A 24,556-nucleotide genomic window follows, 5' to 3' on the forward strand; every position below is an offset into this window, starting at 1 on the left:
GTGGGTACCTCAGGTACCCACTACTTTGGTGTCTGGGTGGGGGCCACTTGTGAGACGAAGCCCTTAACCTATGGGGTCTGCACTAATTCCAGGTATTAGTGTCAGAATTGACTTATATTATAGGACACCCAGCAGGTGCCCCCCAGAGAATGAGAGCACTGCCTGGTGTGGAGAACCCACACATTTGTTGTTAGAAGTGCTGAACACAGAAACCCTTTTCCTTTAGTTATCCTGGTAAAAGCATCAGGGGACAGAGGGCAATTTCTCACCAAAGCAAAAAAGGAAGCCAGAACCATGGGAGTGAGGACAGAGGATCACAAGAGGAATTGTGTCCAAAGAACCAGATGATGAACCCCGAGAGCTCTCTTCCAAAGAGAACTTCAAACAATGGAAGCCACAGTGTATACAATCCAAAGCCCGAGGCCAGGGGGTCAGAGCAGGTCGAGCTGCCCTCACATCAAGGAAGGATGGACACAGGGCCATTCTGGGGCTCGGCCTAAGCAAGACGCCCAGGAGAAAAAATACCAAGGAGGGAAGAACGATGAGAACTGAATCCACGATACACAGAGAAATGCTCATGCTTGCGACTGGTGACACTGGGGTAGGAAACCTGGAGCCCCCCCAGATAACTTGCTTTCTGTGGATGCTCGTGCTGGGGTCAGAGCTGCTCTGTCAGGCACGTAGTGCTCAGGGGTCCCCCAGACGCCGCTTTTCCCAACTACCTTCTTTCTGGCTGTCGTGACCTCTGCCCCGCATCTGGTCTGTGGATCCATGTAGAACCCTCGCACCTTAGGGAACAGACGTCGTCCAGGGTCCTTCCTCTGCCCTCGAACATCTGTTCCTGCAGCCTCAGCTGGTCAGGACCCCCTTGCTTGGCTCTTCTGGCTGCTGGACTCCCGCCTGCCTTCAGGGAGCCTCACTCCACGGTCACCTCATTTACCAGTTCTTCCTAAAGTGTGTGTGCGAGACCCACGCTGGCTTGACCCCACTCCACAGTCTGCAGAGTGCGTGCCGTGTGTCCGCTTTCATCAATCCCCCACGTGGGCAGGATCGGGACCGTAAAACAAAGTGACAGCATCGAGCACTAAATCAGTATTAATGAACACATAACATGGGTTCCCGGCAGAGACCAAAGTCAGGCCCAGCTTCAGGGAGGACAACATCTCAGGAGAGTGGATGACACACACACACATGTGGATGATGACTGTGGGAAAGGAAATAGAAAGGGGAACATGGGTGAGGGGTAAACGGATTATTCGCTGTAGGAGATACACCTGACAAGACTCGGATACCGAACGGGTGGCAGGTGTGTGGGGTGACTCCTGGGTTGTGGTTTGCTACTGGACAGATGGAGATGACTGTGGGACAGAGAGCACACCCAAGTGAAGGTGACAGGAAGGAAAGCAGACACGGGGGAGATCTGGGCTTCATGTGTAACTCTAGGAAGCTTCTAGATACAGGTGGTGATTGAAAGGCTTAGCATGGTGGAGGCTGCCCTGGGTGACAGGATGGCGTAAGGAGGGAAAGCCTGTGAAAGAGGCTTACAGAACTCTGAACACTGAATGGCCAGCCTGGAGGATCATTAGCCTTTTTAGGAAAAGGAAAAAAAGAGGAAACTAGAAAGAGAGAAGGAAAACCAAGAGAATATGGTGCTCAGAGAGAGAAGAGAGGCGTGTGTTTCAAAAAGGAGTGGACCAAGAAAGGAGCTTAAAGCAAGCATGATTCAAACCTGGGGGAAGAATCTAGCTGAAAGGAAAAAAATGGACTCTGCTAAAGAACACACACGAGTGCAGGTTCCCGAGGAGGCTGAGGGTAAGGGAGGAACGTGGGCCTGGAGCCCAGGGGGGTGGATGACCGGAGATGCGTGAGGGCCACTCCTGCCCTTTCGCAGCTGGCTCAAGACCACGTCCTGCCCTCAGGGCACCTCCAACACCTCCCCTAGTTCCTCCCTCCACACGCCCCCCCTCCACCCTTGGTTCATTTACAACACTTCCCTCCACCCCTCTGACTGTAGACTCCGGACGCGCAGGAACCATGACACAAATTACTTTGTAATGTCTTTAACACACAACAACCGCATCCTGTACACAGTCAATACGTGTGTGTGTGTGTGTGTGTGTGTGTGTGTTCAATCACCGTGTGCCTCAGTGCACGTAATGGCCTGTGGTGGTGTGGGAGACCAGTTAGGGAAGAAATGGCTGAGAAGGTAAAGGACCCAATTCTTCTTTAATTTCCTTTGTTTTTCAGAACATAGAATTATCTAAACCTACAAATTCCCTTCCTTATCCCATCTGGTGTTGAGACTGAGAGACTGGATCTCTCCTTTCCCCATCTCCGGCAATGACACAGCCAACCCCAGGCTCTCAGCAGCGAGGATCACGGGGTTTGCCCATCAGGGCAGAGGCTCGTACTTGTTTCCGGACCACCCCTGTGGGCATGTGTTTCTCTCCTTTCCTTCAGCGGACTCTTAGGTTTTTTTCCTCATCTGTCACTTTTAGTTGCTTCTGGAAACAAGTTTGATTTCTCTTCGGCCCTGACTAGTACAGTTTCCTCCAAAATGGGCTCCCTTAAAGTACAGAAACCTTCTCAGGTTTTCCACCGATCCACACACCTGCGACACAGAGGAGTGAAAGCTGAAAACAAGGGAAAAGCTCTTTCAGAAAATCTTAGAATAAAATTTATTTTCTTGTGTGTGTTTATTGGTTAACGTAGCAATCATTTATAAAGCAAAGAATTTGGAGTGGAGACAAACAAACCTACATTTATAAAATTCAGACCTGCTACCTGGTACAAACAATATATGGCACAAAAGAGATGCACGCGGGGTGTAGGGCGGGACCGGCCTCCTATAGGAAGGCGCATGCCATCTTCTTCCTCGGGCCGCTGACTGCCCCTTAGTCCCAGCTCCCAGGCTGGTCCCTCTTCCCTTCAGTGAGGAGGTCAGTCCCAGGCTCTCCCAGTGTTCTGCTTTACACGAAGTTTTGTAGAGAAAGAGAAAAGTGCACACAAATGTCACTGGTGAGTCCTTGTACCCTGCGGACATAGGAAAGCTTTAAAAACAGTTCGAAGGACTAGTCTGGCCAAGACTTTTTTTCTCAATCTGTCTTCCTCGTCCCAATGACAGCTTATCCTAGGCATCGGCTACTCTACTCTCCTCCCAACATAAAAATAAATATGACCGAACGATTCCAACATCGTGCTAGGCCCAGGCACACAAGATGAGACCGTCATCACTTGCTCTCTATCTGTGTGGTGTCCTGAAACATTGCACATCTTGGGGTTTGCAGCTCAAGCAGTTTGATGTTGCTGCCCTCCCTTATTAATAAGAATTCATTTTGTCTACAGCAATAACAAGGCCCAGTTTTTGGACTTCAGCAAATGCCTATTTTGTGAAATGAAAACTTCCCTTTGTGCCCGCATACGCTCTGGTCTTGCTCAGAAACATCCCCCGTCCCTTCAAAGAACAAAATGCTAGAGAGCCTGTGCCCACTGGCAAACCGGACTGAAACCCAGCTTCATCTGGTTACAAGATCCAGAGAGGGCAAGTGCCCTAGACACATCGTTCCTCTGCCTAACAAATTAGTCCAGGGCGGCCCAGCAGGGGTGAGGAGTGAGGTCAGGACAGCCTGACATAACGTGATGAAACCTGACCATGGTGTGGACAGCGTCTGTGTTGGCTGACAGCCTGACACAGGGTCTGGAGCTGACACGGGTGCGGAAGGCTAACGTCCATAAGTACCAGTTAACCAACCCAGGTGAGCTTCACATGGGCCAGCCCCCTTCCTGCTTTCTGTCATTCTTCACCTTTCTGACTCTCCTGAGCCCCCACTTCTCCCCTCTCCCCATTCCCTTCTCCTTCCTTTAAAATGCCCCTCACCAGGGCGCCTGGGTGGCTCAGTTGGTTAGGTGACTGCCTTCGGCTCAGGTCATGGTCCTGGAGTCCCGGGATCGAGTCCCACATCGGGCTCCCTGCTCAGCGGGGCGTCTGCTTCTCCCTCTGACCCTCTTCCCTCTCGTGCTCTCTCTCTCTCTCAAATAAATAAATAAAATCTTTAAAAAAAAAAAAATAAAATGCCCCTCACCTCTGTATGAATAAAAATTTGAGTTCGGATCTCTCTAGGCTCGTTTCCCTTTTGCAACAGTATATTACTGATTAAAATCTGTCCTTACCACTTTCAATAGCGTCTAGCTTTGTTTATCCTGGGTATTAGGGTAGGATGTCAGCACCCAAGAGAGATGAGGAGGGTTTCCATGGTCCAGGAGGGGTGCCCCGGGGTAGGGTGTCAGAGCATGGACAAGAAAGCAGGCAAGAACACACACTGGGGAAAAGACGGTCACTTCAATAAATGGTGCTGGGAAAACTGGGCAGCTAAATGCAAAACAACGAAACCGGATCACTTTCTTATCCCACATGCAAAATTTATTCAAAATAGATTCAAGACTTAAATGTAAGATCTGAAACCATAAAATTCCCAGAAAAAAAACACAGGCAATAAGCTCTGTGACATCAGTCTTAGCGATATTTTTTCTGATCTGTCTCCTCAGGCAAGGGAAGCAAAAGCGAAAATAAACGGGACGACATCACTCTAAAAAGCTTTTGCACAGTGAGGAAAACCATCAACAAAACAAAAAAGGCAACCTACTGAAAAGGAGATATTCACAAATACCGTATCTGATAAGAAGTTAACACCCAAAATGCATGAAGAACTCCTACAATTCAATGTGTTTTTAAAAAACCAACAATCCAATTAAAAAACAGGCAGAGGACCTGAATAGACATTTCTCTAAAGAAGACATCCAGATGGCCAACAGACACATGAAAAGATGTTCAACATCACGGATCATCAGGGAAATGCAAAACAAAACTACAATGAGGTATCACGTCATAATTGTCAAAATGGCTATGATCAAAAAGATAAGAAACAACAGGCTTTGACAAGAACGTGGATGGACAAAAAGCCTCATGCACTGTTGGTGGGATTGCAAATTGGTGCAACCTCGATGGAAAACAGTACAGCGGTCCCTCAAAAAATTAAAAACAGAACTATCATAGGGGCGCCTGGGTGGCTCAGTCGGTTGGGCGACTGACTCTTGATCTCAGCTCAGGTCTTGATCTCAGGGTCCTAAGTTCAGGCCCCATGCCAGGCTCCATGCTGGATATGGACCCTACTTAAACAAAAAAACAAAAAAATAATGAAAAAGAAATAAAAATAGAACTATCATAGAATCCAGCAATTCTACTTTGAGGTATTTATCTGAAGAAAATGGAAACACTAATTCAATAAACACATGCACCCTTATGTTTTTGCAGCATTATTTATAACAGCCAAGATAAGGAAGCAGTCCAAATATCCATGGACAGACAAAAGGATAAAGAAGATACAGCATATTTATACGACAGAATATTACTCAGTTGCAAAATGAATGAAATCTTGTCATTTGCAACAATGGGGACGGAGCTAAGATGCTAAATGAAACAAGTCAGGCTGAGAAAGACAAACACCAAATGATTTCGCAGATTTGTGGAATCTGGAAAAACAAAACAAGCCAAACGACAACACAAAGCAGAAGCAGATTCAGAGATTTGGAGAACAAGTGATGATTGCCAGAGGGAGGGAGGGTGGAGGGATGGACAAACAAGTAAATGGAATTCAGAGGTTCAGAGGTATGATCTTCCAGTTATAAAATAAATAAGACACAGGAATGTAATGTACCGCAGAGGGAATACAATCAATAATATTGTAACAACTTTTGAATGGTGACAGACGGTAACTAGACTTATTGCAGTGACCATTTTGTAAGGTAAATATATATCAAGTCACTATGTTGTTGTTTTTTTCAATCCTATGTTTTTATACCTAAAACTAATACAACATTGTATGTCAATTATTCTTCAATAAAAAATTATATAAATAAAAATAAACAACCAACTTATTAGAGTAAAACTAGAGGGGGCGCCTGGGTGGCTCAGTCGTTAAGCGTCTGCCTTCGGCTCAAGTCATGGTCCCAGGGTCCTGGGATCGAGCCCCGCGTCGGGCTCCCTGCTCAGTGTGGAGCCTGCTTCTCTCTCTCCCTCTGGCCCTCCTCCTGCTCATGCTCACTCTCTCTCTCTCAAATAAATAAATAAAATCTTAAAAAAAAAGAATAAAACTAGAGTGTATGCATTTGAAAGCATAGAGAATAAAGGAATACTAACATTAACACATTATTTAAGTTCGTTCTGGAAATTCTAAGGGCCATGATTCAAGAAGGGGAAAAAAGAGATAAAATATCAAAAGGGAGGAAAGAAAATTATTATTATTATTTGCAAATGATGTGATTATCTACCTAGAAACCAGAGAATCAACTCCCAAACTATCCTAACAAGATAACTTAGCCACAGGTAAGTTTTTCAGTTAAAAAAATATATTCAAACAATACCTTCCTTATATCCCAGCCCAAATGTGTGAGAAATTACAATAAATAAAAATCACATTCAGGAAATATAAATTAAATTTTGTTAAGGAATGTACGCTAAATACAGGAAGCAAATTGCAGCACTGGACTCAAGAAAAACTGAACCCACATTCGTCATGGGGGGGGTCTTACTATGTTCCTAGTTTCTCCCAAATAGATTTAGTGCAATTTAATGCAATTAAATTTTAATTTGGTGCAATTTAAATACTGCAGTTAAGTCTTTATTAAAATGGCCCAATGATTATAAATTTTCCTGGGAGAATAAACAGCTGATATTACACAATATCATCTTCAAAAATACAAACGAATAATGTTTGATTGGCCTGATATTTACATACATTGAAAATTTAGACCCATCAATATATTACGACAGGTCCCAGTACCAACAGATATTAAACTATATAGTAAAAGCCCAGAAATATCTATAAATATATAGAAGTTTATTTTACCAAAAGTTGGTATTTTAAACCAGAAGAACAAATGTGAAGTATTAAAAAAAAAAAAATGATGTTGTTAAAACTCACTGGCTTGGGAAACAAATCCAAACCCCTACTTCAGCTCTGCACTAAACTTCTGTAGATGAAGTAAAGACAATAAGGAAAGCATGAATTTCCAGGAACTCTTCTCTCCCTCCTTCCCCCTCCAGGTGAGCTCACCACTCCTTGATGGTGGCAAGGCCAGGGCCGCCCTAACTGGCTGACACAGCCCATTTACAAAGCTTGCAGGAGCCCTGAAGTCTGCAGTCACCACACTGTACACCTGAAACTAATATAACCTTGATGCTAACTCTACTGGAATTGAAAATTTAAAAAAAAAATAATAATAAATAAATAAAAATTAAAAATGAAAAGCTTGCAGGAGATTAAGCTCTGCCAAAAATCCTTGGTATCTCACTGGCCAACTGACCAGGTGGCTGACAGTGTCAGAGGGAGAAGCCACAGGACCGAGTCCACCCACGGGTGCCCCCACGAGGGGAACCTCTTCTGTCCCTCCTATGGCTTCTTTCTGGCCCACAGCTTCAGAGACAGCTGCAGAACTGAGCATTCTATTTCTCTTTACAGACCCCAATACATTCACCTCAATCTACTGGTTCAATAAAATCTATGTTTATCCTCAAAACATAACATGCCAAAATTTAAAAGATTCGAGGCCCACATAACTCTACCTTTTCATGGACAAACCCTTGAGCCAAGGTTTTTGTCACGCAGACTCCTGGAGCGCCTCACTGATAAGGCTTACCCGCAGGACTGATAGTCTCTAAAGTCCTGTGCTGTCTCCCCACGGTAGGAATTCCCCACCCCAACCCGACCCCTATAAAAGGCAACTAAACAGATACAGAAAATGAGGAAAACGAGGGAACTACGTCAAGCCAGAGCCTACACAGGCTATTTACTAAATTCGAGACAAGGAGGACCCAAAGGAAAGGTGACACTGGAATCAACTCACAGCTGCCTGCCTATGAGCTCTGCTCCTTCCTGAGAGGGAGCGGGAGAGGGACTCACGTCCCGGCGGGGGCTGCGGGGCCGGGGTACCCCACGGATGTGTGCTATTCTGGGGCCCAGGCCCTTTGGGCCACACAGGCTCTGGGCTCGAGGGGAGACACGTGACTATGACTCAGCCCTTTCCGATTTCCCCCCCACAGCTTCTTCAGTCAAGATGCGAGGTTGAGATGGACCAGCTTTGCTCCAACGTGTCAGCCTGTGCCTGGGAAACACTGTGGATGCTGCAAGCTGTTGAAGATGCAGGTTGTCCAAAAAGCCTTCCATTCTCCTCGGAGCGCAGCCAGACAGAGAGCGGGGCCAAGGGAGATGCCTCCGGAGCAACCCCGCTCCCTGGGCTGGGGTCCCCGCACCGGCTGTCATCTGGGCTGGGGCGCGCAAGGTGGATTTCAAACTCCCAGCCCTCCCGCGGGCTCCAGCCTGATGGAAGATGGAAGGCCACCAAGGTAAACAGGAGAAGGGAAATTGCACCCGTGGGATGTGTGGGGAATTACAAGCTCAGGGGGACTGGGTTCCAGCAGGAGAAAAGTTACTAGAAAAGTCCAGTGCGCGAGATATTTTCGAAGGGAAAAGAAGGCAGCCAAATATTGCATGCTAGTGAAAAATGGACTCGTTTTCAAAGATTTCATCAGAGCGTGGAAGCGCAACCGGCATTTAAAACATACCACAAACCTGAGTTACTAGGGCCAGGCCAGGCGGCAGGCATGGGAGGACCACGAAGATGGGGAGGGCATTGTTTTAAGGGGATAGAAAATCAAATGACAGAAAACGCAGTCTATTTGTAAGGGTAACAAATGCTGTTGGGTTAAACTCCTCTCTGCAAAGGAGGCAGCTCTCAGAGTGGGTGAAATATTTCTAAGAAACACAGATAAAGTGAAATGACGCAGAAAAGTAGAATTTAAAGGTGAAACTCTATTCCAGAGAATCTGGAACAAGCACACACACAAAGAACTTGAGATAATTTCCTGAGCTGAAGGCAGATGCTTAACCAACTGAGCCACCCAGGTGCCCCCGTGTCCTTAGGATTTAGTCCAACGCATTGTGCATTCTGTAGTCTCCGTATTTCCAACAAAACAGCAGCTGTCTCTACAGGCTTGATGGTACCCAGCTGGTGTTCATAGCAAGACCTTGGTGGAGGTGCGTTCTTTCATCAGGATGTACACAATTATGAGCAAATCTCTCGTTGTGATGTTAACAGCTGTTGATGCACAAAACCTGGATCCCTTCATTCACCGGAGTTTACAAAACTGAGGATATTCGATAAATATCAACTCTTGTTTATGTATTAGCTGAAATAATCCTATAAAGAGACATGTCTAGTCTTTAATTACCCCTGACAGAGTTTCAAGAAGAAAGACCTTTAATGGACCCTTTGTCTCCGTCATTCATTCTCATCAGGGTCAAATCCATGGGTAAATTCTCAGACCTCATGCAGTTTGACCCCTTGGTAGCATTTGCTGAGGGTGCTCAGGCCCACCTTTTTTACTTCTGTTCTAAGAGAACTCATTCCTCCGCTGTTCTTCTTGCTCCACCGAGGATCCTTCCCATCCCCTCGAAAGCGGCCCCTTGTCTTCCTCTCCCTTAATGTTAGAGAGGCCCAGGCTCCCAAAATGTCTGTGTCCTGGCGCCACTCTCGCCCCAGAATCCCAGAGCAGTGCCTCCTCTGGGCTGAATGTCCATCAGGGCACCAGAGTTTTAGATTCGACGCGGCCCATTCTAGTCTAAAACCCCAACTTCTCCCCGTCTTAGCACCCCGTCACCCTCAACCCCGCCCTCTCCCATGCCCCCAGTTTCAAAATCTGACTCAAGCTGATCACTTCTTACCTTCAGAGGCGTGTGTGTTCTTGTATATCTTTAGCCCAGTCCTGAATTTCTGCTTTTCCAAAGACGACACAGAAAAGTAGGCATATCACATTAATGACCGCCATCAGGAAGAAAATTTTAAACCAGGCGGATTCTGGATCCTGAGGGATTATAGTGCAAAGTGATTATAAATTAGTGGGCTTCCAATATAATATTAATTTCCAATATAATATTAAAATTAGTATAGATTCAATACAGGTAACTTAATAGACATGGAAAAACACACTCATAAGGAGCAAAAAAATTATAATTTCACTCTACAAAGATAATTACTATTTATCTTTCTATTTTTTAAAAAGATTTAGTTTATTTATTTGAGAGGGAGAGAGCATGTGAGTGGGGGGAGGGGCAGAGAGAGAGAGGGACAAGCAGACTCCTCACAGAGCTCAGAGCCCGACATGGGACTCGATTCCAGGACCTTGACATCATGACCTGAGCTGAAATCAAGTCAGATGCTTAACCAACTGAGCCACCCAGGTACCCTCTTTCTACTTTTTGATTTATGTCTATGTACATATAATTTTTCATGTATAAAAATAACATTATGATGTACATACTGCTTAAGCCAAGAGTACATATGGTTTTTTATTAGAAATATAAACATGCCTGCATATCAAGAAATATTCGACTGTATCATAACCTTTACTGACTGATTAGTAATCCAGAGTTTAGATTTATAAAATTTATAAAACATCCCTTATTTCTTTATATTTATGTTTTTCACTTTTTGCTACTACAAATCTGAGTATCTTGGTAGTTAATTACATAGCCATCAATGCTTTTGAATAAAATTTATCAAATACCTTTTCCTTATTTATAATGCATTTTCTCTTAAGCCTACCCATATGATCAGTTCCATTAATAGATTTTGTAATATTGAGCCACTTTTACTTTCACAGAAAATGCCTTAATTAGTCATGGTGTTATAGGCATATATTTTATTATGCTGGTGGATTCTATGCACTGATGATTTAGTTCATTTTTGCATCTATATTCAAAGATGACATTGAATTTTAATTATGTTTGAGATTTGTTTTTTACCTTTCTTATCAGCCGAGATTAAATTTTATGTAGTTTTGTATAATGCATCGTGATTGGGTTTAGGTGTCTGGTACAATGCTTTTGAAGGATGTCCAACCCAAAGTTTATATAATTATTAAGGCCTATTTTACTTTAGTATCTTTTTTTTAAGATTTTATTTATTTATTTGACATACAGAGAGAGATAGTGAGAGAGAGAGAGGGAGAGAGAGGGAGAGAGCACAAGCAGGGGGAGCGGCAGGCAGAGGGAGAAGCAGGCGAGCCTGATGTGGGGCTCTATCCCGGGACCCTGGGATCATGACCTGAGCCGAAGGCAGCGGTTTAACCAACTGAGCCACCCAGGCGCCCCTACTCTAGTATCTTTATTGTTTCTCTTCACTTACATTTTTAATCATCTAGAATTAATTTGGGGGTCAGGTATGAGAACAGAGTATAATCGTATTTCTCTACAAATGGGCTTCCCACTACGTTTTTTTTAAAAAAAACAAATCCATCTCCTCTGGTTTGAAATGAAACTTTATCATACAGAATGTATTTTTTTGGAACTTGACCAAATCATCATCAGTTTTATTTAAAATACGATTAAGAGTGGAGGTGCCTTGGTAGCTCAGTCAGTTAAGCGTCTGACTCTTGATATCTGCTCAGGTCATGATCTCAGGGTTGTGAAATCGATCCCCACGAACGGCTCCATGCTCGGTGTGAAGCTTGCTTAAGATTCTCTCCCTCTCTCTCTGCCCCTCTGCACTCCTACTCACTCTCTCTCTCTCTCTCGAAAAGAAAATTAAAATTAGAAAAATAAAATATATTAAGAGTAGACATTGAAAAAATAAAACAATGTTTCCTTCAGATAAGACATTAAATATATTTAATTACAGCGATTTCTCTAATTAAAACAGGCCAAGCTTAACAGGTCATTAGCAAACAGAAAGTCAAGAAAAGGACCAAGATGTGCCCAGAAATTTAATGGTAAATAATAAAGTTTTCAATAATTTTAAGTTGATAGAATTCATTGTGTTTTGGACCTGAAGTCCAACATAAAAACTTGATCTGCCTCCTTCTTCATATAGTTTCACTGATGTTGCTTTAATAGGTGTGCAGTTTTCTTCATATGGAGTTTGCACAATTTTCAGTGTTTTTCCCCCGTGGGTACTTTGTAATATTGGTTGATACTGTGCTTTAGATATTTATACAATATAATATCTAACTTTGATTCCCCCCCCCACCTGCCAGGACAGTCTGTTAACTGTACATAATGTTATTTTGTTCTTCTGCATTTACGTTGTATCTACCTGTAACTTACTTTTATTGACCAATTGGGTTTGCTAACCTTTTCAGAATGCTGCACAATAAGATAGATAGCATTTAAAAGAGTATGCAAATAATGATATTAATAGCTCTTATGGATTGAATACATGAGCATCTGGTACTTGCATGCATGATCTGATTTGGTAAGCCCCTGAACTCCATGAGGTTTCTCTGTCATTTTGGCCATTTATAGCTGGAGACACCAGGACTTAAAATGTTTCCAGGTCGCATAGCTTGTAAGTAGCAGAGTTGAGATTTGAATACACACTGTATATATTTTTAGGAATATGAATATATTTGTTTATCCAGTTTTCCCAAATTTTTAGCATAGAGTTGTTCTTACTGTTCTTAGCTTTTAATCTACAACATCTCCAAAAAAATTTCTCCTTCTCACTTGGTATTTCCGACAGTTTAATCTCGTCTCTTGTATCCTGCTCTAGAAAGATTGTCTATCTGATTAATCTTTTCAGATTACCAATTTTAAGTTTTGTGTGTCTTCTCTACTGTTTTATTAACTGCAGAATTTATTTATTTTACCCTTACTGTTTTAATCCTTCTTATTTGGGGTTGCTATGTTGTTGTTTTCCCCAAGTTCTGGAGTTGAAGGCTTATTAGCTTATTTATTTTTGGTTGGTTTTCTTGTGTTTTCTTTTATAAATTAGGTCAAGTTATAAATTACCTTAAATGTCCAATATATTTCCACATGTAACAATTTCCCTGTCATTCAGTTTTAAGTGTTACTGAATTCACTTTTTGATGTTCTTTTAAACCTAGTAATTATTTACTATTATGTTGTTCAGTTTGTAAATATATGTGATCTTTTTAGAAATCCTATTTGTATTAGTTGTGATGTTATTGCACTTAGGTTTTCTATAGAATATCGATCCTTTGAAATCTAATTTACCATCTATCCCCAGTGGAAGAACCGAGCCACATCACTGAACTTGCCAGTATAGGCAACTGACGGTCTAAAATGTTATTTCTTATTTTCAAAATATGTGTGGATTTTTCTGCTTATCTATTCTGTCTTTGATTTCTATCATAATTTAATTGTGATTGGAGGACACATTCTGTGTAATTACAGTCCTGTTACAATTGCTGGAATTTACATAGTAGCACAGTATGTAGTCAATTTTTACAAATGTTCTAGGACACCTTGAAAGGAATGAGGATTCTGTGGTTGTTGAGTGGGGCGTTCCATGACTGTCAATTAGGCCAAGTATGTTAATTGTATTGCTCAACTCTTTTATATTTTTACAGATTTTTTTCTCCCTGCTGCAACAATTATTACAAGTGATGCATTAAAATCTTTCACTATAGCTATCTTTGTGTCTCTTAATGGTTTGGTTTTGTGGTTACACTAGGGTGCACAGCAGGTTAGCTGGGAGCTGGGCTCTACATCTCCTCATCCCCAGATCCTGGATGGTAGAGATGCAGTCGCCATTCTCATTGTTACAAGTTGCTATGTCAAGAAGAGAATGACCTCCTGCCTCTTAAACTTCTCTTCAGAATTAACACATATAACTTGTGTCATTGGCCAAGCACATCTCATGTGTCATTGGCCAAAATAACGTGCATGAATACATTTAACTTCTCGCAAGTGGGAAACTGCCAAGAGAAGAACCAGAAAAAAATAATTTTTAATTATGTTTTTAAAAGATTTTATTTATTTATTTAGCAGAGAGAGAGAGAGAGAGAGAGAGAGAGCACACAAGCAAGGTGAGGGGTAGAGGGAGAAGCAGACTCTCCACTGAGCAGGAAGCCCGATGCACGGCTCCATCCCAGGACCCTGGGATCGTGACCTGAGCCAAAGGCAGACGCTTCACCGACTGAGCCCCCCAGGTGTCCCCAGAAAAAATTATTGTTGCAATAAGTAGCTGCAATAATTAGCTCCTAGTTCACCATTCTCGTCATGAAATATCTGATTCACTCACCTTACTCCACACAGAGCACACTAATCAAGGCAGACCACTCCAAAAGCCCCCCGGTCCCTACATTGTCACTTCAGGACCTGATCAAAGAACACTCAAGTGCACCCCGAGAGGTAGCTCTCAAAATGTCCCCCGAGCAGGGTGCCGGCATTACTGTAAACCTATAGCTACCGTCTGCACCCTGGTCTTCCTTTTCTGAAAGGAAGTGTTTACGACTAATGGATGGCGGTGCTGCCGCAGTACACAGCCTGATGGAGTACAGTGCCCCTGATGTGGAGGGTCGTTGCGCATGATCGCCCCGATGAAGACAGGACACAGTCTGCACTTTGCACTTGAGGTCATAACGAGGTGGGAGCCCGGGTCCTGACGGAGAAAGTGAAATCGTTCCACCCGCCCCGGGGAGAGTGAACTGAACGTTTGGTGGCCGGAGGAGTGAACCGATGTGACATTTTTGGTCCTCCTTCATGGCGCTCCACAGCCCCCCTGAAGTCAAGGTTAGCCGTGATTGCTTTGGACCATGACCCGGAGCAGAAGGGTAAAGAGCCCCTGCCCCTCACTGCACCCTCCGCTCTGCCTCGGTGACTGGGAGGGCTTAGAGGACCGGCTCTCCCCAGTTACCCCATCGGCTGACTCGAGTGGATCTACCAGTTGAGAAAGAAAGACCTCTGTAGTTTTTGCTGCTGGGATTTGGGCTTGTTAGCAGTGCTGCCATGTCTATCAAATTTGTTTTTAAACTTCAGTTTTAGTCCTTTTTTTCTCACATATTCTATGTGACTTCCTATAGTTCGAGCCTCCTACGGAGAATATCAAGCTTCACTTACCCTTCCCCGTGCAGTGTACGCGAGCTGGTGGCACCAGTCTGACTTGTCTTTGGGGTCCCTTTCTCCTGTCACTGTTATTTGCTCTTTGTTCTGCTGGTTTCCCCCCATTTTGCTGTGTCTCCGTCATGTGCCTGGTTATCTTTTGTTGTATGCAGAAGATTGTACTTAAAAAACGATTTCGGGTGACAGTCGGGTTGGTGATGCCTCTCCCCAAAGTGCTGTTTTTGTTTGCCTCCTGCTGACTCCTCTGGGACACTGTAAGTCCAAGCCCCTTTAAAGTAATATTGGGTATGTTCTGGTCTGCCCAGATGACTCAAGCGGACTGTGTGAGGACTGGTTTATTTCTGTTCACGCTTACTCCTTCCGTGCAACTCTTGGAAGGTCTCAGAGTAAAACAAGAGTTAATTTATTGGGGTCCTCTCCCTTGGCAGACCCTCAAAAGCAGCCAAAAAATCTGCTTTCCTCCGCCCAGTGGAAAATACCCCGTAGTCCTTTGCCTAATTCTTTCACTTCCAGGCTCCTCTCAGATCTTTCCTGTTAAAGTTTTCCATCTCTCTGGTTCTCTGAACCTTCAAAGAAGACTCTTCATATTTTTCCAACCTTTTAAATTGCTTTTACTAAGAGAATTGACCCAAATTATTTACTTTCATTAGTGGAATCAGAAACCACTAATTCTCCTCTTAGCTGTATTTCTTCTGAAATTTTTTATTTCAATTTTTCTCTTTTTAATTACCAGAGGTTAGATTTAGTTCTCTGTCAAATCTTATGCTTCTACGTATATTTTTGACCCTCTCTTTTGCTCCTTTAAACATGTGCATAGATTTCCAATATCTCTGAGGATCTGATTCCAAGGTTTTTTTATTCTTCTCTCATGTGACACCTCATTTCTTCACGTGTTTGGTGATTTTTAATTGATTGTAAAATTGTTCTCACTAAACCTTTATGCATGAGAAAATCCTAGAGTATGAATTTAGGGTGAGTTTCTCCAGAAAAACCTTACTTGCTTCTACTAGGCATCTTTGGACTACTCAAAATTCAATGCTTGGCTTATGGCATTTAAAACAAATAGAGTTTGTCTCTCATAGTTCACCTCCCCCTCTGATTTACCCCCCTTCATTCTTCCCCTTCTGCTATCTTCTTTTTTTTTCTTAACATATCTTGCATTATTTGTTTCAGAGGTACAGATCTGTGATTCAACAGTCTTGCACAATTCACAGCGCTCACCATAGCACATACCCTGCCCAATGTCTATCACCCAGCCACCCCATCCCTCCCACCCCCCCACCACTCCAGCAACCCTCAGTTTGTTTCCTGAGATTAAGAATTCCTCCTATCAGTGAGGTCATATGATACATGCCTTTCTCTGATTGACTTATTTCACTCAGCATAACACCCTCCAGTTCCATCCCACGTCATTGCAAATGGCAAGCTCTCATTCCTTTTGATGGCTGCATAATATTCCATTGTGTATATACGCACCACATCTTCTTTATCCGTTCATCTGTCAATGGCATCTTGGCTCTTTCCACAGTTTGGCTATTGTGGACATTGCTACTATAAACATTGGGGTGCACGGACTCTGAAAAACAAACTGAGGGTTCTAGAGGGGAGGGGTGTGAGGGGATGGGTATTAACGAGGGCACGTTCTGCCTAGAGCACTGGGCGTTATGCACAAACAATGAATCATGGAACCCTACATCAAAAACTAATGATGTAATGTATGGTGATTAACATAACAATAAACAAAATTTAAAGACAAAAAATAAAATAAATAGAGTTTGAATTTGGGCCTCAAACTGTTGGGAAAAATGGTTCATTGTTCCAGATGTCCAGAAGAGTCTTTATTCAGGTTTTCTTCTCTCTTTGAAGCTGAGGCGGAGACAGACAAGTGTCCTTACTGGGCAGAGACAACTTTGGACCGTTCTGGAGGCACATTTCCTCCCACCTTGTGAAAGTCCGCAGAGAAGTTAGCTCACCTTAACGCTTGGAAGTCTGCTCGGCATATCCGAGGGAGTTAAGTGGAAGAACAGGCTGAGTGGGCTCTATATGCAGGGAGAAATCAGCCTGGTCTCCTGGAATCCTGCTTTTCTATCCACTTCTCTGTCCAGGGAGATCCCATGGTTACAGTGATTTTTCCTGCCTTTCTGATACCATAAGTACATAGAACATGACGGTAGTGGGCTCTCTTCTTTGAGAAATTTGGCCGTGGTGAATGCAGACCATCTCTCCTTGGCCCAAGTCATGGGATAAGGAGCACGTGGAGGAATTGCCTGTATACTGCTACTTCTCAGCTCATAGCTTCTCCTCCAAATAAACCAAGTTTGCGTATAAGCTACATGGTACTACGTGTGAGGGTGTAGTGCTTTGTGATTACAGATTTATGCCAGCGTTTCCAATCTGACTTTTTTTGTTTGTTTGTTTTATGAGTGGTTTGGGGATATTATCTCTTATTCTTGATTTGTTCATCACAGCTGAAGTGACAGATCACCCAGCAAGGGTCATGTACCAAGGCATTCCAGGGCTTCAGCAGGCATTGACCTCTCTGGGATCAAGCTCTCCCTTTGTTTTTCATCTCTGAAATTTTCTCTTACATCTTTTTCAAGATCAGGTATGCATTGAAAATGATTGTTTAAATTTGATAGGGCATTTTAGTGTTCTTAAGAGAAGGATTTCAGATAACCTTGTCCACAGCACTTGTCAAAACACAAGCTGACCTTTAGAGAGGGGTTTCTTTTGATCACTAATTCTGTTTGCTCCCGATTTTTCATTCCTTTTCTAACAAAACTGTATCTTGTTACTTATATTACCATTCACCAGCCAAAATTCCTGTTTGGATCAAGCCACACATTCATTGTTAAAAATCACAGAGGTCTATTTCTGTTCCCAAGACCAATGACTGAACTGTTCCCGGCTTGACAACTACTTGACATCCAATTAGAAAGAAATTACATTATCTGTAGATTTGGAGGGATGCCTGATCTGACCAAGTTTAATGTGAGCAAATATCTCATTACTCACGTCCTGCTGATGTCGTGTCTACAATTGTTTGTATATATATTGCCGCCTCTCTCTGTATAAGTAATATTAGAAAAGTAACCACCCGTGTCTGAAGGCTTCTTACCTGATTAAGGATTACTCCACACAGAGTAGAAGAAATGAGTCCTCCTATCATCCCAATTACAGCTGTAACTCCTTTAAGAAATCCGTAATAACTATGCGAAAAAGAACGGCAGGACACAGATGTAAAGTCAGACAAATGCTGCAGGAAAAGACAACCTAACGAAGTGAAGCTTAAGAGTGATAACTGTTGATTTCCTAAATTTTTCATTCCTCCTCAAATTCCATTAAAAGTTGAAAAACTATGTGGGTATAAGTAACTTTCCAGTGGCAGTAAAAAATCAGAAAAGTTGGCTTTAACAGTAAAAACGATTCTGAGATTGAGAGAGAGCCTAGTGGAATGAAAGCCAGCAGGATTAGGAAATCTGTGAATCCAGTTGAGAAATTCAGAAGGTGATGTTTATTGGTGATAGGAACTGGTTTGGGGATAATACAAAAGTGAAGGACTCCATCCACCTGGTCTCCTCCCACGGTCCAAGAGCTACGGGCCCAGTGATTGTTCCCAGTACTTGGATGAGGAAGCCAGAAGCTTAGCTGCCAAGCAGCTGTGCTCGGCCAGTCCTGGGTACCCAAGCCCAGCTCAGCAGAAGGCAGGGAAGCCACGGAGAATGATCAACAGAGGAAGGGTCAGATCCAGCAGCCAAAGAGAACAAGGAAGTGCCTTCTGGAGAGCAGAACCAGTGTCTTACCAAGAAATTAGTTCTCTCCAGGGCGGGGAGTCTTGCCTTTCCTTTTCAAAAGATTTCACTATTAAAGGTTCTGTGTTTCCTTTTCTTCCCTTTTACGACAGTGAGGGTTTTCTGTTTGTTTTGTTCTGTTCGTTTTATTTCCCTAGGTCTATTTTATTCCTATTCTGCCTTCACCTGTTGAATATGGGAGGGAGTATATAGTTTGTCTATTAGTTTCTCTGTCCCTTAATCAGAGAGGCATCACATACAGACCGAAAGTCCCTGCATGTTGAACCGTATGCAGTCACTGGGTGGAAATTTGATTTGATTTTTAGGGGGAGCTGGAGAGTGTGTTCTAATATATAAATAAGAACATTTATGGGTATTAGCAATGATAGGTGCAGATCGGGGCAGAAATCACCAGTTGTCACCAGAATTGATAGTTGCCCTTTTCATTTTAGCAATAGGACCCCTAGGGTTTTTGTGGGGATAGAGCTACATATGCCATTTGTGAGCCTTTGTCACATTTGCCTTCATGAGCACCTCTCCCCCATAAAAATATTAAAAATTATATTTTATGACTCTGTGTGTGTGTGTGTGTGTGTGTGTGTGTGTGTGTGTGTTGAGGGACTTTTCAGTTTCATCTAAATTGTCAGATTTACAGGCACGAAGTTGTTCATAATATTCTGTTATTTCCTTTTTGTCTTCTAAACTTATCATAATGCATGCTTTTGCATTACTGACATTGATAATTTTTCTCTTTTTCTTAATCACCCTTCATTTTTCCATTACTTTCATTAATTTCCAGAGAACCAACTTTTGACATTGTTGATTTTATGTATAACGTTTTTGTCCTAATCTTCATAATTTGGGGGGGGGGTTAATTTGCTGCTTTTCTAGCTACTTGAGATAAGAAACATGATTATTGATTTTAAGACTTACCTGTTTTTCAATATATGTGTTTAAAGCTATACATTTCTCTCTGGGCATGATTTTTTAAAGATATTTTTATTTATTTGTCAGAGAGAGAGAGCACAAGCAGAGGGAGCAGGAGAGGGAGGAGCAGGCTTCCTGCTCAGCAGGGAGCCTGATGGGGCCTCGATCCCAGGACCCTGGGATCATGACCTGAGCCGAAGGCAGACGTTTAACCGACGGAGCCACCCAGGTATCCCTCTCTGGGCATGATTTTAAAAGCATCCCACATGCTTTGAAATGTCCTACTTCATTATGATTTAAAGTATTTTCTAATTCCAGTTGTGATTTCTTCGACTTAAACATTACTCTCAAAGCAATGGGGGTTATGTATCTTTTGCTTTAGATGGCAACCTTAATTCACTGTGATCAAAGAATATATTCTGAATGATTTCAAGCATTTCAAATCAATTGCAGCTTGCTTTATGACCCAGAACATCACCAATTTCAATAACTGTCCCATAGGCAACTGAAAATAACTTGAATCCTCTCCTTGTTGTGTGCAGTGTGATTTTCCACATATGTCAATCCGGTCAACTCTGTTAATTTTTGTTGTTGTTCTAGTCATCCATATCCTTACTGATTTTTTTTGTCTACTTCTGTTTTAGTCCAAGCTATTGAAAGAGGCTATGAAAATTTCTTCCTTCATTGTAAATTTGTCTAGTTCTTTGAGTTCTCTCAATTCATAATGATTATTAATTAAAGCTGTATTATTGGATTCAAACAGAGATATAATTCTGATAATTTTCCCTTCACCATTATGAACTAACACCCTCTATTTCTGGTAGTCTTCCATTTTTTTCTGATACTAACATAGGTATTTCAGGTTTCTCTTGGTTAATATTTGCTTGGACTACTTCTTTGTATTCTTTAATTGCATCCTTGCTATATCCTCATGTTTAATGTGTGTCTTTTATTTGCAGGATAGAGCTGCATTTCCTTTATTTTTGACTTTGACAATCTTGATAGTTACTTGGAGTATTTCTTCTATGTTAAGCTAATATAATTACTGATATACTTCTGATTATCTGTATCTGTTCACTATTTTGTTTTTGACTTCCTCTCTTATATTCCACTTTTTCTTCTAGATTCATCCGTTTTATTTTATTTTTCCTTCTGTGACTTTATTTCAACTGTTCTTTTCAAGCATTGAAGGTATTATAACATGTACTTTTTGCTTAAGTTTATTATGAATTATACTTTTACTATTTTCTCTATGCCAGAGCTTAGAGCATTTTTAAGATTTTAATATTTTGACATTTCTGTTTATTTCCCTCCTGCTCTTTGCATTATTTCATCCTGTATTTTAACTTCTTAACGCAATTTGTTTCAATATGCATTTCAACTCATGTCACTTTCTGTTGTTTTTATAGATCAATAGTCTCTGCAATTACACACATACTTACCGTCCCTAATTGCTCCTCAGTCTTTCTAACATATTCAGATTTCAATAGGTATTTCTTTTTACCTGAACGTTTTCTTTTAGTATTTCCTTTAGTGAAGATCTAAGTGACAGAAGATCTAAGATCTAGGTGACAGTTTCTCTGTTTGTCTGAAAACATTATTTTGCTTTGATTTTCTAAGAATATTTTCATTAGGCATAAAATTCTAGGTTGACATTTATTTATTTTTTAGCATGTTATAGAGATCGTATCATTATCTTCTGGTTTTGATGGTTCCTGTCGGAAAGTCAGATGTCAGGCTTATTATTGTCACTTGAAAGTGACATGCCTTTTTGCTCTAGTTCCTTTTAAGATTTTTTTCTTTGTCTTTGGCTTTTGGCATTCTTACCATATATATAATTTACATTTCATCATGTTTGAAATTCACAGAGCTTTGTGCACGTGTGGTTTACTGTCTTTCGTGACTTTTGAATTATTTGGGCCTGTTTTCTCTTAAAATATTGCTTATGTCACGTTTTAGCTCTCTTTTCCTTCTGAGATTCAAATACAGATTTGTTAGCCTTTTTACTTCATTCCACATTTCTGTTATGCTCTTTTATTTTTTTTTCCTGTATATTTCAATTTAGATGTTTCTTGTGATATGTCTCCCTATTTACCAATCTTATTTTCTCATGTGGCTAATTTGTCATTAAACCTATCTATTTTTTTTTAAAGATTTTATTTATTTATTTGAGAGAGAGAGAGAGAGAGAGAATGAGAGAGAGAACACGAGAGGGGGGAGGGTCAGAGGGAGAAGCAGACTCCCCGCTGAGCAGGGAGCCTGATGTGGGGCTCGATCCTGGGACTCCAGGATCATGACCTGAGCCGAAGGCAGTCGCTTAACCAACTGAGCCACCCAGGCGCCTCAAACCTATCTATTAAGATCTCGATTTCAGGCATTTTATTTTTTCGGTTCTAAAATTTTCATTTGATTGTTTTTATAGATTCCAATACTGGTCAAATTCTTTATCTTTTCTTCTTGTTTCTTCAGTTTTTCCTGGTTTCTTGGGTATATTAATCATAGATATTTCAAAGTTCTTCTTGCCTGATAATTTTAATATCTGTATCAGTTGTAGGACTATTTCTAATGCATTTTGTGGTTATTGATCCCATGGCCCTATCCCTTGTCATGCCTACTAATTTTTATTAAATGCTGGACATTTTTAATAAGAGCTCTAGGGACTCCAAGAATATGTTATGCTTTGTAAGAGAAAATTCACCCTTTTCTCTAATAGATAGACTTGGAGGGGAGGGAGTGGATCACTTTAATCTAATTAGCAAATGCACTGAGATGAGGCTAGTTTTCAATTTTGATAAGACCCAAACCTGTAGTACCTACCCCCCTCACTCCCCCCAGTTCCTTAGGTGTTGCCCTCCATGCTGTTAAATGGAGAGCTTAGTATATCCAGCCAGGTCCCGCCAGGCCTTGGCAGATCTTGTCTCCTTAGTATAGATAGTATGGCAAATTCTGCCATGCTAGATTTGGCTTAGATTTTTTTTTGCCACTTGCCCCATTGAACTTCAGAACTCAACAAATATCTCAAAGAAAGAAACTGACTTTATGTTTAAGTTCCCTTAATTTTCAATGTTGTCACTCCAGCCCTGTGCAACCCAAACGCTTGACTAATTTCTCTATACATAGCAGCAGACTTGTCCCAGGGCCAAACCTGGATTAGCAGCCTTTTGCCAAATGACCCCAATGAAAAAGTGGCGGGAACTGTCAGCTCACCTCAGAGGGTCTATCCTCTTGTATCTTCGGTCTTATAGGGCCTCGGCTGCTGTCTGATGCCTTTGAGTGAACACTTTAGGTATTTTATTTTATTTTTTAAATTTTTAAAGTAATCTCTATATCCAACATGGGGCTCAAAACTTGATCTTGAACAATCCTAAGATCAAGAGTCACATGCTCCACTGACTGAGACAGCCAGGCACCCCTACTTTTGGCATTTTATTTGGTCTTTTCAGATGTTCCCCAGCTGGACTGTCAGTCATCCACAGCTGCCCAATCCTATGCGGAAATTGAACAGTTTTCTCAAATTTTGCTTTACAGTTGTAAAATGTTAGGTACAGAGAAATTTAGAAAATTATATGTTCTAGTGAATTAAAGTAATTCTTTTTTTTTTTAAAGATTTTTTATTATTTATTTGAGAGAGAGAGAATGAGAGAGAGAGAGCACGAAAGGGAAGAGAGTCAGAGGGAGAAGCAGACCCCCCGCTGAGCAGGGAGCCCGATGTGGGACTCGATCCCGGGACTCCAGGATCATGACCTGAGCCGAAGGCAGTCTTTTAACCAACTGAGCCACCCAGGCGCCCCGAATTAAAGTAATTCTTAAAAAATTCTTTATCTCTAGTAATGCATCTGCCTTAAAGTCTACATTGGCTGATGTGGTTTCCTTTATTTTGCTTATAATCAGGTACATTTTGTTATTGCTTTTATTTCCATCCAGATTAACTCAAAATTTGGAAGATATAGTCCTTTTATATTTTGTGTTTTTCTGATACATTTGACTTAAATAGATCCTCATTCTGTTTTTTCCACCTCTTTTATGCTCCTTTTTAAACTTCACTCTTGATTTCTTTTTCATTGGTGTTTTGCAGTATCATCTCCTTTACACTTTTACTATCATTCAATAGTTACCCTAGAGATTAAAACATATATTCTTGACTTATTTTAGTCTAACATAAATTAATATTTTTATAAATTCCCATTAATGAAAGCACCTGAGAACACATTTTCATTTATATCCTCCCATCTTTTGTGCTTTTTATTGTCAGACATTTTAATTTACATATATTTTGTACCCTGCAAGGTATTGCTTTCCTTTTGTGAATTCAGTAATTATTAGATTTACTCTACTTTTTTTCCTCTCCATCTCTCTTTATTGTTCCTACATTTCTATGCTTCATCTGTGATTATTTTGCCTCTGTCCAAAGAATTCCCACTTAAGAAGCTTTCATTGGAGGCCTTTGTTGATGAATTTTCACAATTTGCCTGAAAATATTTTTATATTACCTTAATTCTTGAAGGAATTTTTGCTCGATATAAACCTCTAATTAATGGTGATTTTACTTTTTTCATATTAGAGATTGGCTCTAGCTTTCACTTTTTTTCTCTTGAGAAAGCAGCTCCCAGTCTTATTATTTCTTCTTTGAAAGCAATGTGCTTTTGCATGTGGCTGTGTTTAAGAGATCTCTCTTTCTCCCTCCCTGACTTTCTAGTTTTAGCAATTTTACTACAACAATTCTAGGAGTGGTTTTCTTTATATTTATCCTAGTATATATTCAGTAACTATGACATCTTTAATGACTATGTTCTCCTCCCAGATTCAGACGTCTTTAGCATGCTGTGGCTGTGAGAAAGGATTTGATCTATTTTTACCAAAAGAGGTGTTTCATTCCGTAGTCAGAGAAATAAACAGAATCCTCAGGGTCAAGAATCCTGA

At 41.4% G+C, this 24,556-nt stretch overlaps 1 protein-coding gene across 11 annotated transcripts in view; it reads right to left on the minus strand.

The window, feature by feature from the left end:
* Nucleotides 1-2,217: 2,217 nt before the first annotated feature.
* The window catches only part of SLC17A1 (solute carrier family 17 member 1), a 42,705-nt gene continuing 20,366 nt past the window's right edge, over nt 2,218-24,556 (minus strand). Inside the window, exons 11-14 of one of the 11 annotated variants that reach the window (XR_012373867.1) lie at nt 18,037-18,127; nt 9,780-9,919; nt 2,785-5,166; nt 2,218-2,633 (exon numbers count right to left, since the gene is read on the minus strand). Coding sequence is in view for 5 of the 11 variants with exons in the window: in XM_073877653.1 (XP_073733754.1) it covers nt 9,782-9,919; nt 18,037-18,127 (229 nt within the window). In the remaining 6 variants the exon portion in view is untranslated. The other 10 variants (XM_073877653.1, XM_073877652.1, XM_073877651.1 and 7 more) reach the window with 10 other exon arrangements.

The sequence above is a fragment of the Callorhinus ursinus genome, unplaced genomic scaffold (assembly GCF_003265705.2).
Source record: "Callorhinus ursinus isolate GAN/ISIS: 27379988/994484 unplaced genomic scaffold, GSC_fseal_2.0 scaffold26, whole genome shotgun sequence".
Taxonomy (NCBI): domain Eukaryota; kingdom Metazoa; phylum Chordata; class Mammalia; order Carnivora; family Otariidae; genus Callorhinus; species Callorhinus ursinus.